Consider the following 16,046-nt stretch of genomic DNA (forward strand, 5'->3'; position numbering starts at 1 on the left):
TTCATTAGTTTATCATAAATAATCATTTCATAATTTTAATAGACCACAAGATCTCATATTTCCATTTCTCATAAACATACGTCTCATGCATAGAGACAAAAATATCATTCATATGGATTGAACACCTGGTAACCGACATTCACAATATGCATATATAAGAATATCTCCATCATTCCGGGATCCTCCTTCGGACATGATATAAATTTCGAAGTACTAAAGCATCCGGTACTTTGGATGGGGCTTGTTGGGCCCGATAGATCTATCTTTAGAGTTCGCGTCAATTAAGGTGTCTGTTCCCTAATTCTTAGATTACCAGACTTAATAAAAAGGGGCATATTCGATATCGATAATTCAACCATAGAATGTAGTTTCGATTACTTGTGTCCATCTCGTAAAACAGTTATAAAAGCAGTGCATGTATTCTCAGTCCCAAAAATGTAAAGAGTAAAAGGGAGCAAATGAAACTCACGCATATAATTATTGTAAAACAGTTAATAAAACATTTGCATGTATTCTCAGCCCAAAAAAAAATGTAAAGAGTAAAAGGGGTTAAATGAACTCACAATAATGTATTTTGTAGTAAAAATACATATGACGACATTGGACAATGCATGGTTGGCCTCGGATTCACGAACCTATATCATTTATATATTTATTAACATATATAATTGTAATCAAATAAATTCATATATTATATATTAAATTATATATCTTATATATTTAATTTGTATATATTTAATAGTTAATATCTATATAGTTTAATATTATATTTAAAATCAATAATTTGTTATATGTTAATATTTAGATAAATAATCTTAATATATAATTATATGTAATATCATGATAGTTGTAGAAAATATTTATTTGTTATAATAATATTGAAAATATAAAAGTAGTAATCATAATAATAATATTAATACTAATATTAATGATAATGATAATGATAATGATAATGATAATGATAATAGTACTACTAACAATACTAACTATAAAAATAATGATTTTACTAATAATACTAACATTTATTTAAAAAAAAATATAATGATAATAATGATAAGAATAATAATAATGATAAGTAAGTAAATTAAATAACTACCTCAAAACAAGCTTTGAAAATAAGATATCATCAGTAGGGATCGAACCCGCGACCTCTCGTATAATACAAACAGCCCTAACATTCCTCTGCTTCTGTTTAATTGATTAAATCAGCGACCTTAATTTATTTAAACCCGTTTTATCCTATTTATTATTTCTTCTCCTCTCAATTAAATCGAACAAGTAATAGCTCGACACAATTTTTTTTTTTTTTTATTATTATTGTTGGGCCAGAACCAGTATTTGGGCTTAGGTTAATTTTTGTTGGGCTAATGATATGAGCTGTTACAATGGGCCTGAGCAAAGCTGTTAATAGTTGCTGAGTTATTTAAAAAAAATAGAATACGTAGGAGTCGAGGATCGAACATTAGACCTCCTGGTAACACACACAACAACCAAACCGTTCCACTGTTTCTGTTTATCTATTATATCTCCCAACCTATTTTTATTTAACCCGTCATCACTCATCACCATTCCCTTTCGTTTCCTTTTTCATCGATATCATAAATTTTCACAATCACCTTCTTCTACGCTTATCATCATCATTAACGCTGTAACATCATTTTCATCGTGATATCCTCCACCGTTATTGTTCGAATAGAAAGCAACGGTGTTTATCGTCATGTATCACCATCGATCTTCATAATCACCTCCTTTCGCTGAATTGACACGGTAACAACAAGTTTGTTGCTGCAAAACTCAAAAGTTAGAGAGGACACGGAGATAGAGTGAGAGAGCTGGGATGGTGGCGTTTTAGGAACTTCAACATCAGCAACTTGTAGCTGCGGTGGTGGTAGTTCATGATGGTGAGGTGGCGGATGAAGGTTGTAGATGTGGTGGAAGTGTTGGCGGTTTGTTGTGGTTCTCGTCTGCGAAAACAGCGGTGAAACAAGAACATAAGATAGCAGCCCAACATAAATCACAAATGGCATTTGTTTTTTTTTTTTTTTTTTTTTTTTTTTTTTTTTTATTCGAAGTTGCTGCATGTATGAAAAAGAAAAATATATATATATATATATATATATATATATATATATATATATATATATATATATATATATATATATATATATATATATATATATATATATATAAGAAAGGGTGTTCGGTATATGGTGCTGGAAGGTGGTCCGGCGAGTATGGTGGTGATTTGGTGGTTTCACGGTAGTGGCCGGTGAGGGTGGTGGTAGATGGCTGAGTGCTCCATGGTTGTGAGGAGATGGGAGGTCGAGAGGCAGGTAACAAACTAAGGATGGTGATGGTTGAAATCAATGGCCATATGTAAGTATATATAATACATCTAATAATTTATAATTATTATATACTAATAATAAAATAAATAAATAAATAAAAAAAAACATCACATGATCTCAAAGTTAAACAGTTAGTAGCCAGCTAATTGTCCTCTTCTTTTGTTTCATGGAATAAAATAGTTTAGGGAATTATTTTAGTTAATAAATTAATTAATAATTAATAATTAATTAAATAAATAAAAGGATTGAAGTTAGGTGGGAATGGGTGGCCGACACTTTAAAGCTTCATCCCTTTTTTCTTTTTTTTTTTTTTTAATAATATAACCTATATTTATATTATATTTAGCTTATAACTTAGACAATTTTATAAATTGTGGGCGTAATTTGGATTCAAAACAACATAGAGGTTTCTAACTATGAATAGCTTGGACATATTATGCAACACACGATATACATAAATCATATCAAATATGAATGATACGACTTATGTCGAAAAATATAAAATTACACGAGTTAAAATATAGAAATATAAAAAGTGTTGAAATTTATTAACTAGGTCCTAAATATAATGTTAGTAAGCCTAAAATTTATAGAACTCATTTTCGTATCACCGTTTATTTTAAAATTACAATAGTTTGAATTTAACTTGCTTAATATCAATCAAAACATCAAATGAGTATTACAATTATTTAATATTTATTTTTAATATACTTTATTTATATATAGAGATATATTTTAAATAATAATTATTATAATATCCTATTTTAATTTTATTAATTTTTTAATAACAACAACATATAATACTTCAAATTATATTTCAAATTATTATTTATATATACATACACACATGTCTATTTACAATTAATTATTCGTGAATTGTCGAGAACAGTCGAAGGTCAGATGAATATATGAACATTGCTTCAAAATTTTCTAGACTCAACATTACATACTTTGCTTATCGTATCGAAATCATATAAAGATTAGGTTTAAATTTGGTCGGAAATTCCCGGGTCATCACAGTACCTACCCGTTAAAGAAATTTCGTCCCGAAATTTGAGTAAGGTCGTCAAGGTTAACAATAAAAATGTTTTCTTGACGAATATGAGTTGATAAATAAAGTTTTATCATTATTGATTAATATATATAAAACTATTCGATTATGTGAAGCGTACGAGTGAAGCTGTCACAAAAGATTGAGATAGAGATTTAACTTTTGACGTAGTCACGTTTGAGTTTTTAGAAAATAAGGTGCATCTAATCTTTTGACGTTGTCTTGGTTGAATTCCGAAATTCAAGAGATTTAAAAGAAAATCTATGAAATCTATAAGATCTGATCCTTCGGGATTTACGGGATTTAAGATCTTTTTAATTAAATGCTATCATTTGTCTCGATTCCTCTGTCAAGTATTTCCACTATAAATGAACTTCTTCCGTTCCATTATTTTCACCATTCCAATACTTTCTTTCTTAGTTCGTACATCCAAAAGTTTGTGAAAATGCTTAATCCAGTTCTGATCCTTGTTCTTATTCTAACTATCACAATGATCATTCTCCTTTTCCAACTTCCACCAGAGGAATCTGCTTTCTTCTACTTTGCCCTTGGGTTTATAATGTTTTTAATTCTCCCGTGTTTTTATGTTGCGATAAACATTGATATACACGGTTTGTAATTTATGTGTTGTTATCGGGCTTTATATTCTCCCTTATTTTTCAAAGCTTTATGCTTTTGTTTCCTCTTCCCGACTTCAAATCAAGCGAATAATGGTCCAGAATTTGTAGATATAGAGTCTCGAATGATTATAATGTTCGAAGCAGGAAGGAATGTGATAGCACGGTTTGATTTGTCAAATTACCAGAATCACTGAGAATAGAACTATCAAGAATATATTTTCTTGATATGTTCGGAGGTGAAGTAGAATGAACGAGTCGTGTAACATGGCACATGATGACGTTATGATCTGTGAATCATCACATTTCATTAGAAACTCAGCATGACTTACTGTAATATAATCACGGTGATCAAGTGTCATTATATTATACTCACTCATGCATCAGTTCCCAACACTACTTCAAAAACATTCATATTTTAAATTCGAAAGTTTACAGAATATAGAAGCTAACAGTTTCTATATGATGTAACACTGATATCTCAAAGAGATAAATGATTTCAGATAAGATTAGTTATGAAAATATATTCAAAAATATCGAGGATATTTATAGTGAAAGATACGATAATATCTTTGAATATTTAAGATCAGAGGATGATAGAAACTATTATCTGCAAGGGTTTAGAGTAAGGAGCAAGATATTCACTAAAGACTTTAGCAGACATTGAATCATTTGGATTCTTTGTAGTCAAACTTATTCTTTGTGATTTGTCTACGGCTTCTTCATAGTTTCACATAATCAGCTTTTCGGTACTAAATTTTCTATTGAATGTTTCCAATATAATGATACCCAGGAAGCACGAGGAGGTATATAATTTCGGACGAGAATATTTATGAAAATATCCTCAGAAATATCGAAGATATTGATGATGATATTTTGGAATTTCTAAGTTCGATGGTTGATGAGGAAAAATTTTTCCGCAAGATCTTAACATGACTTTGGAGCAGGATATTCTCTAAAGATTTCATCGGATTCAGATTTACCTGGATTCTTTGAATATAGAGTTTGGTCCTTGTATTTGTCCTTGGTCTTCTTCATGGTTAGCTCAATCCGTTTTCCAGTTCCAACTTTTCTGAGCTTTTCCAACATACTATTCTTTATCATCAAACTTTCGATGATTAGGGTCGTTTACGGTTATCTACAGTTTCTGCTGCTTCATTCAGATTTTTCAACATTCAGAGTATTGATTTGTGACTGAGTGTTTTTCAGAATTTTAGAATGAGAGATCATAATTCTAAGAGATAAATGTCATACATATAATTGTTGATGTAGATATGCTGTGAGTTTTCAAAGTACTGATTGTCGATTCCTCTGCATTTACTGCTACCCTATCTGAATCATTTGTTATCGACCCGAGATGATTTCAAGAAAGTTGTGTTTTTAGATGATTAAACGCTGACGGTAATATGGTGGAATATAAAAGGTTCCCGGTAACAATAAATGGACATACATATTAGTCAAGGTGATAATGAGGTTGTTTCGGACGAAAAGTCGAAGTTGATTTGCTGAAGCTGTGACAAAATTTGCTACTTTGGAAAGAGATTACTAAGTTATTTTTGCTAATAAATGTCAAAGGATCTGACGCGGCTAAATGTTAAACTTTCACTCAGTTGCCGAGAGTTTCTCAGGTGCATAACTATATGCATAACTCTTTCCTTCCGTAAATGAAGTGCGGTTGGTTCATCCTCTCGATTGAGGTGTTTTCAAGAATCATGAAAGGTTTGAACGCAGATTGTAATCGTCAAGATACAGATGAGGTTTAAGATGAGATCAAGTGGCAAACTTGAAGATATGTTTAGTTTCATATGTTATAATCAATATTTTAATTCATTTTAATTATCCAATGTCGACAGTCCATATTTGATAGTCCACAATTAACAGTCCGATAATACATATATAGCTTAATATATAATATCCGAATTAATTAATACGTATCGGGACCCGTGTACATGTCTCAGACTCGATCACAACTCAAAGTATATATATTATTATAGAATCAACCTCAACCCTGTATAGAGAACTCGATCATTACTGCATATAGAGTGTCTATGGTGATTCCAAATAATATATATAGATGCATCGATATGATATGTCAAAACCTTGTATACGTGTCCCGATATTTAAAGTGCGTAAAATAAATAACAGGAATTAAATAACGATAACTAAAGTGCGTAAAGTAAATAACAGAAATTAGATGACAATAAATAAAATTGCGATAATTAAATTGCAATAAATAAAATGCGATAAATAGAATGTAATCAGTTAGCTAGGAACAGTTAGCTGGAACAGTTAGCATGGTTTCTTAACAAAATTCCATATTGTTAATTAGTCTGTTTCTAATCAATTTTTATTGTGTCCATTATTTCTTCATTATGCCACTTGTTGGATTCTGGTAAGTAAAAATCCAAATATGAAATTGAATTTGAATGAAAATGGTTATTCTGTGGTGAACGGATTCGTATATCGATAGATGTAGGTAAGATGGTAATCGACCGTTGAATCAGATGTAACTTATTAATGTGAAATCTTAAATATTTCTCGGGTATTACCTACCCGTTAAAATATTTTTACCATTAACAGTTTGTACTAAAGAATTTTTAATCACAATCTTTTATGAAAATATATTTACATATATATTTTCTTCAGATGTAATTATGGATTTAATGAGTCAATGTGATATTAAACTCATCAGATTTACGATTAGAACTATGATACATAATCTCTAAAACATTAGAGTTTACATAATCGTCATGTCGAACGAAGATAAATGATGTAGAATGATTTGTGGAACGATAATTATACTCGAGGTACAGAATGAGATGTTGAGGCATGGATTGTTGAAACTTGGGTTGTTGGTGGTACTGGTGCCATTGGTGCTAAGGCTGGTGATGTTACTGGTGTTGGTGATACTGTTGATGATTGCAAATTGTATACCGTGCTCTCTAAAGTTAATACTCGAGCTCGGAGTTCTCTAACTTCTTCTACTAACCCGAGTTGTTTATCAATGTGAGGTAGAGGTCGGATATCTTCTCTAGTTCCATTAATGGTAGTTTCAAGACGAAAAATTCTTGCAAATAGGGTATAAACGGTATTGCGAACGGGTTCGCCGGTGAGCGGGTCAAGTACTCCAAGGTTAGGTGGTAGATTTGATTCATGATATGGAGTACCTTCTTCCTTTCTCCATAGGGTGAGTATGTCGCGAACCCATCCCCATTTTCTCCAGTAATCACGGTAGTTGATTGGTTGGTGTGCTCCTGTCACGCTGTCTTCGGAGTCAGAGGAACTTGGTCGATTCGTAGAGGCCATCTTAAACGATCTCAGGAAAGATTTTTGGTATGAAGAGTTTAGTGGCATCAATTGATAGTTAGATGGTATTCTCAATGCATAATTTGCATAGATATATATAGTACCAGGATCCCTTAAATTAAGGAGAAATTTACGAGAGATATCAGGCAAGGTCTACAGTAACAGATACACTAAGATATGAATTGTCAGATACGCTAAGATATGAATTTTGTCTATACACTATTCATGCAGTCAATGCAGTAAAATGTGTCTAGACTAAGAATAATGAGTAGGTAATTTCCTAAGGATGATAAGCAGATGTTTTCCGATAAAAATGATAAGCAAAACTTTTGACATGCAGACACGGTCGAAGTCCAGACTCACTAATGCATCCTAACGACTATCAGTTAGGCACGCTAATGCAAGACCTGGTTCGCTAAGACCACCGCTCTGATACCAACTGTAGAGACCCGTCCTAATCCATCCGGACGAAGTCCATATCGATTATAAACGATTCACAACAGTTGATTACATCGCGAGGTACTTGACCTCTATATGTTACGTTTTACAAACATTGCATTCGTTTTTGAAAAGACAATCTTTCATTACATCGAAAGTTGACGTCATGCATACCATTTCATAATATATTTAATTATAATTGACTTAATAATAATCTTGATGAACTCAACGACTCGAATGCAACGTCTTTTAAAATATGCCATTATTGACTCCAAGTAGTCTCCTTAAAATGAGCAAATGCACAGCGGAAGACTTCTTTCATACCTGAGAATAAACATGCTTTCAAGTGTCAACCAAAAGGTTGGTGAGTTCATTAGTTTATCATAAATAATCATTTCATAATTTTAATAGACCACAAGATCTCATATTTCCATTTCTCATAAACATACGTCTCATGCATAGAGACAAAAATATCATTCATATGGATTGAACACCTGGTAACCGACATTCACAATATGCATATATAAGAATATCTCCATCATTCCGGGATCCTCCTTCGGACATGATATAAATTTCGAAGTACTAAAGCATCCGGTACTTTGGATGGGGCTTGTTGGGCCCGATAGATCTATCTTTAGAGTTCGCGTCAATTAAGGTGTCTGTTCCCTAATTCTTAGATTACCAGACTTAATAAAAAGGGGCATATTCGATATCGATAATTCAACCATAGAATGTAGTTTCGATTACTTGTGTCCATCTCGTAAAACAGTTATAAAAGCAGTGCATGTATTCTCAGTCCCAAAAATGTAAAGAGTAAAAGGGAGCAAATGAAACTCACGCATATAATTATTGTAAAACAGTTAATAAAACATTTGCATGTATTCTCAGCCCAAAAAAAAATGTAAAGAGTAAAAGGGGTTAAATGAACTCACAATAATGTATTTTGTAGTAAAAATACATATGACGACATTGGACAATGCATGGTTGGCCTCGGATTCACGAACCTATATCATTTATATATTTATTAACATATATAATTGTAATCAAATAAATTCATATATTATATATTAAATTATATATCTTATATATTTAATTTGTATATATTTAATAGTTAATATCTATATAGTTTAATATTATATTTAAAATCAATAATTTGTTATATGTTAATATTTAGATAAATAATCTTAATATATAATTATATGTAATATCATGATAGTTGTAGAAAATATTTATTTGTTATAATAATATTGAAAATATAAAAGTAGTAATCATAATAATAATATTAATACTAATATTAATGATAATGATAATGATAATGATAATGATAATGATAATAGTACTACTAACAATACTAACTATAAAAATAATGATTTTACTAATAATACTAACATTTATTTAAAAAAAAATATAATGATAATAATGATAAGAATAATAATAATGATAAGTAAGTAAATTAAATAACTACCTCAAAACAAGCTTTGAAAATAAGATATCATCAGTAGGGATCGAACCCGCGACCTCTCGTATAATACAAACAGCCCTAACATTCCTCTGCTTCTGTTTAATTGATTAAATCAGCGACCTTAATTTATTTAAACCCGTTTTATCCTATTTATTATTTCTTCTCCTCTCAATTAAATCGAACAAGTAATAGCTCGACACAATTTTTTTTTTTTTTATTATTATTGTTGGGCCAGAACCAGTATTTGGGCTTAGGTTAATTTTTGTTGGGCTAATGATATGAGCTGTTACAATGGGCCTGAGCAAAGCTGTTAATAGTTGCTGAGTTATTTAAAAAAAATAGAATACGTAGGAGTCGAGGATCGAACATTAGACCTCCTGGTAACACACACAACAACCAAACCGTTCCACTGTTTCTGTTTATCTATTATATCTCCCAACCTATTTTTATTTAACCCGTCATCACTCATCACCATTCCCTTTCGTTTCCTTTTTCATCGATATCATAAATTTTCACAATCACCTTCTTCTACGCTTATCATCATCATTAACGCTGTAACATCATTTTCATCGTGATATCCTCCACCGTTATTGTTCGAATAGAAAGCAACGGTGTTTATCGTCATGTATCACCATCGATCTTCATAATCACCTCCTTTCGCTGAATTGACACGGTAACAACAAGTTTGTTGCTGCAAAACTCAAAAGTTAGAGAGGACACGGAGATAGAGTGAGAGAGCTGGGATGGTGGCGTTTTAGGAACTTCAACATCAGCAACTTGTAGCTGCGGTGGTGGTAGTTCATGATGGTGAGGTGGCGGATGAAGGTTGTAGATGTGGTGGAAGTGTTGGCGGTTTGTTGTGGTTCTCGTCTGCGAAAACAGCGGTGAAACAAGAACATAAGATAGCAGCCCAACATAAATCACAAATGGCATTTGTTTTTTTTTTTTTTTTTTTTTTTTTTTTTTTATTCGAAGTTGCTGCATGTATGAAAAAGAAAAATATATATATATATATATATATATATATATATATATATATATATATATATATATATATATATATATATATATATATATAAGAAAGGGTGTTCGGTATATGGTGCTGGAAGGTGGTCCGGCGAGTATGGTGGTGATTTGGTGGTTTCACGGTAGTGGCCGGTGAGGGTGGTGGTAGATGGCTGAGTGCTCCATGGTTGTGAGGAGATGGGAGGTCGAGAGGCAGGTAACAAACTAAGGATGGTGATGGTTGAAATCAATGGCCATATGTAAGTATATATAATACATCTAATAATTTATAATTATTATATACTAATAATAAAATAAATAAATAAATAAATAAAAACATCACATGATCTCAAAGTTAAACAGTTAGTAGCCAGCTAATTGTCCTCTTCTTTTGTTTCATGGAATAAAATAGTTTAGGGAATTATTTTAGTTAATAAATTAATTAATAATTAATAATTAATTAAATAAATAAAAGGATTGAAGTTAGGTGGGAATGGGTGGCCGACACTTTAAAGCTTCATCCCTTTTTTCTTTTTTTTTTTTTTTAATAATATAACCTATATTTATATTATATTTAGCTTATAACTTAGACAATTTTATAAATTGTGGGCGTAATTTGGATTCAAAACAACATAGAGGTTTCTAACTATGAATAGCTTGGACATATTATGCAACACACGATATACATAAATCATATCAAATATGAATGATACGACTTATGTCGAAAAATATAAAATTACACGAGTTAAAATATAGAAATATAAAAAGTGTTGAAATTTATTAACTAGGTCCTAAATATAATGTTAGTAAGCCTAAAATTTATAGAACTCATTTTCGTATCACCGTTTATTTTAAAATTACAATAGTTTGAATTTAACTTGCTTAATATCAATCAAAACATCAAATGAGTATTACAATTATTTAATATTTATTTTTAATATACTTTATTTATATATAGAGATATATTTTAAATAATAATTATTATAATATCCTATTTTAATTTTATTAATTTTTTAATAACAACAACATATAATACTTCAAATTATATTTCAAATTATTATTTATATATACATACACACATGTCTATTTACAATTAATTATTCGTGAATTGTCGAGAACAGTCGAAGGTCAGATGAATATATGAACATTGCTTCAAAATTTTCTAGACTCAACATTACATACTTTGCTTATCGTATCGAAATCATATAAAGATTAGGTTTAAATTTGGTCGGAAATTCCCGGGTCATCACATGATCATATCATAATCAATACAAACAAAGAACTCATCTGTGATAGCGTTAACTTCAACCTTATCATCATCACCACCATCACTTTTCTTTTGTTTATTCTTGTCATATGCCCTTTTCTTCTCATTCTTCAACTTTGGACAATACCACTTTGTGTGCCCCTTTTCATGACAATTATAACACTCAACGTTAGCAAATTTGCCTTTGCATGAGCTGCTACGATGATTGCCTCTTTTACCCTGACCTCTACTATGACTTCTCTCCCGCGTGTCTGTGACCAAGATATCTGACTGTGAAGAGGAACCTTGTGACTTTCTTCTCATCTCTTCATTAAAAATACTACCCTTAGCCAATTCCATGGTGATAGTACCATTCGGTGCAGAGTTAGACAAAGATGTCCTAAAAGTCTCCCAAGAGTCTGGTAATGTACCAAGTAACCAAAGACCCTGAATCTCATCCTCAAACTTGATACCCATACCTGCAAGCTGATTTATAATACCCTGATATGCATTTAGGTGATCTGTAATAGGAGTCCCATCATGATACTTCAAAGCCATCATCTGCTTAATTAAGAACAACTTGTTATTCTCAGTCTTTCGTTCATAACTGCTCAAGCTTTTTCCATAAGACTTTAGCATCATTCTCCCCGCTAATATGGATCACAACATTATCATCAACCCACTGCCGAATATACCCACATACCTGTCTATGCAAAATTTTCCATTGAGCTTCAGACTTACCATCAGGCATACTCTCAGTAAAAACAGGTAAATAATAATCTTTCACATAAAGAAGATCCTCCATTTTACCTTTCCAAACATGATAATTTGAACCATTTAAACTAATCATTTTACTTGTATTAGCTTCCATCTTTCACACAAGTCAAATCAAATAACCTAGCTCTGATACCAATTTGATGGGAAAATAGTCACCACGGGCAATCTACAAAGCGGAAACAAACATCCGTTTGACAACCATTTCCCGACCCGTATGAAACCGTGAGGATGCTAACAAATAAGCTATACCAAATCCAACCTAAATCAGTCCCAATTTAGTACCAAATCAGCTAATAACAATAATCGAGCACACACAATACACACGAGAATTTTTACATGGAAAACCTCTCAAAATCGAGAGTAAAAACCACGGGACTCGTAAGCCACTTAAATTCCACTATCATCAACAAAGAGAACAATACAATAGGTCTTCTCTAGATCATATATAGGTATACAACATCATCATACTCTTGAACTACAACAATCAACAAGTATATGAACAACCTAAAAGATAAAAGAGGAATTATCTCACCCAAAAATCTGCTCTCTGTTCCAGCAGCAAGAGCACGACCTACAGACCTTATTAGACGAATTCAACGGTTGAAAATGTTGGCACTAATGTCAGGAAGACACAGTCCAAAAATTGTGAAGATTCAACGGTCGAATCTCCGGGGATCGAAGGTTGTCTGGCCTGCTGTCACTGTAGACGGGAATTGGGGTTTTGACTCTTTTTCTTGATCTCTCTTGCACTCTTGAAATGAGAAAGTAGCTGCACTTGTTTCAAATTAAAGATGCCCTCTAATGGTTGACCAAATCAAACAACCAATTGGGCCTAATTTGTTGGGCTTGGACTAACCGCATAATTGGAAACCAAATAAAAAACCCAACATTTAATTCATATGCTAGAAGAATCAATCAAGTATAAAAATTGGAATACAAACCTTGATTCGTCGCAAACGGTGTACACGCGTACTGCAGGTGCCTCGTCTTTGTTGCGCGCCATTTTTCTCTAATTGTGACTACGTAATGGTGTTCCTTTGAAGAGTTTCGGCCGATTGAAACGATAATAAAGTAATTTACATATATGGTCCCTAAACTTATGTTGACTTGCATGTATAGCAAATAATTATAGAATTTTTTTAATGATAGCCCTTAGGGCTATCCTTAAAAATATTTTTTTAGCTAAAAAATGTGTACATAATGGTTGTTTAGGAACAGTTTTTTCCATGTAGTGGTTAGTTATTGTTAATGTACAATCAACTATTGCTTGTTTTAATTTCTTAAAGATAGGCCTAAGGGCTATCTATAGAAAAATCCGAGTAAAAAAATTCTGGTTGAAAGACCAATATTAGTATTTAGTACTGTATTTGACATAAAGTAATAACATTGTTACATATTGATTATGTCTTTAATAAATTGTGTTTATTATGTTTATGTTCACGAGTTTTTTAAACACATCCTTAAGCGCTATGTTTAAAATATATTTAAACACAAATTATTCATTTCTACCGTATAACTATTACGACCTTTTGTTTAGTATGTGTGGACAGTTATAATTTTTTATACATGTTACAAAATAATTTGCTCATTACCTTTTTTTTTTTCTTTTTGAAAAATTAAACACGAAAAAAACTTTAGAAAAACTTTCATCAAAGATGAAAGAAAACCTTACAGAACAAACACAGACAAAGACAAACCACGGGAAACAAACCTACATCGAGCCACATTAAGAGCAAAACAACCTATACACAAAACAAATAACAAGCAACTACCACAACAAGATCACAAGAAAGAAATGATAAATAACTAAAAGTCTAAGGAACCACCAAGTTTAGCCCACGGAACAAATGATCCATATTCTTTCGAAATTTCTCCACTTCCTCACTAACAACCTTGTCTTTAGAGATCGTATTAAAAAATTTGCCGTTAACCATTGAGAACCTAACGGCTTTACCCAAGCGTGAAGAAAACAAAAAGTCTGAATCAAATGACCGGTATCAAACATAGCAATTGTCTGTTCTTGTCCACTGCAATGTAGATAATGAAATGAAACGAAACTGGGAACAAATAGCTATTGAGCCAAATATTTTAGTCTTTGGAATAATAGAGTTTCACTCGTTTTGGCCATTCATCACATCATATAAACTGTATAAAATACTACTAGGTGATATATGAAACTACCAAAACTACAACAAAATCCAAATAGATATCTTTTTAGGTGATATTAAACTACCAAAACTACAACAAAATCCAAACATATATATCTTTTTAGGTGATATTAAACTACCAAAACTATCTTTAAAATGAACTGATAATTGCATTACAAGATTCTCAAGTCATTACTAATACTGTATTTTAGCCTTAATATAGTTCATTTGGAACTTCCGGCGATCATGAAACATTTATACAAAAGCATAATAAAATATAAATATTAGAACTAAAACCAAATCAAAATCATTGAAGAATGAACAAGTGCAGCAGTACTTTTTTTTTTTGAAAGGCAACAACAAGTGCAGCAGTACTATCTATAATGACATGCATTTCACATAAACTTCCAAATTTACCGCAACTGTTTTAGCCATCAACAGCCCAAAGTAACAATTTTTAACCAATCAGTTTCAGAAATTATCTTCAACAACAACCAAAAAAAGATATAGATATACCGACCGTATCAGCCAAACAAAAAGATTAGAATCGGGATGGCTAATCTCTACCCATAAGGGATTTAACTGCATCAAGAATTCGAACATAGTCATAAAAAAGCGAAGAGTGCTGTCCTTGTAGCCCATCCCTTGTACGTCTATTCCCACCAGCTAAATTATTACACGGGCTCCCTCCAATTACCAGATCGAAACCTCCAAATGCACCGATCCATTGTGCTAATTGGTCACGGGTCACGTCTTGAACATCAGACACGTGAATTAAATTTCCTGTTTGGTTAGTTTGCTCCCACCAACCTTGAATGATGTTTTGACAAACTGAGGACTTCTCAACGGAGACAACATTCTTCATTTTTATACCCAATCTGTGTAGAGCGACTTCAGCCCCACCAATGCCAGAAAAAAGAGAGAGTACGTTTATACCATCAGGGTACAAATTCTTCAATACAGATAGCTGATAAGCTACCGTATCAACCTGAAAACATAGCAATTAGTGTACGTTGGAAGACGTCATTAATCAAAATAAAGTATTTACTATAACAAAAATGAAGACTACATTTTTTGAAACCAAAGCTGCACTTTATATTTAATACCATATTGCTATCTGTATTATATATATATATATATATATATATATATATATATATATATATATATATATATATATATATATACTGACCCATCAAGATTACCAAACAGTGTACATGTAAACAGTGGCGAAAACAGGAATTTTTTTCACCCGGGGCGAAATTTTTTTTAAAGCGTATCAACTTTTTTTGGTAAAATATTGAGGTTTTTGGGAAAAATATGGTGATTTTTGAGCAAAATGTGGAGGTTTTTAGGCAAAATGTGAAGGTTTTGGGGCAAAATAGGGAGGTTTTGGGGCAAAAAAAAAATTCCACAGGGGGCAAAGTCGAAAAACCCAAAATTTTTACACTAAAATTGCAAATCTACTGGGGCATCAGGACCCCCCCCCCCATGCTATTTCCGCCACTGCATGTAAACCCAATTACAGAAAGTTAATATGGACTCTGCTAGTATATACATTTTGAGATCAATCAGCCCTAAACGAACTGCCTTTTTGGCCTGGCCCCCAAACCACTAAATTAACTCAATGTAGAACTTCTAACAATACA

General features: G+C 31.9%; 1 protein-coding gene across 1 annotated transcript in view; it reads right to left on the reverse strand.

Annotated features, from left to right (window-relative positions):
* Positions 1-14,888: 14,888 nt before the first annotated feature.
* LOC139870531 (DNA (cytosine-5)-methyltransferase DRM2-like) overlaps positions 14,889-16,046 on the reverse strand; it is a 35,361-nt gene continuing 34,203 nt past the window's right edge. Inside the window, exon 9 of the mRNA XM_071858317.1 lies at positions 14,889-15,385. Coding sequence (XP_071714418.1) covers positions 14,954-15,385 — 432 coding nt within the window. The 3' untranslated portion in view covers positions 14,889-14,953. The remainder of the gene's footprint in view (positions 15,386-16,046) is intronic.

This window comes from Rutidosis leptorrhynchoides, chromosome 10, assembly GCF_046630445.1.
Source record: "Rutidosis leptorrhynchoides isolate AG116_Rl617_1_P2 chromosome 10, CSIRO_AGI_Rlap_v1, whole genome shotgun sequence".
NCBI classification, from domain to species: Eukaryota; Viridiplantae; Streptophyta; class Magnoliopsida; order Asterales; family Asteraceae; genus Rutidosis; species Rutidosis leptorrhynchoides.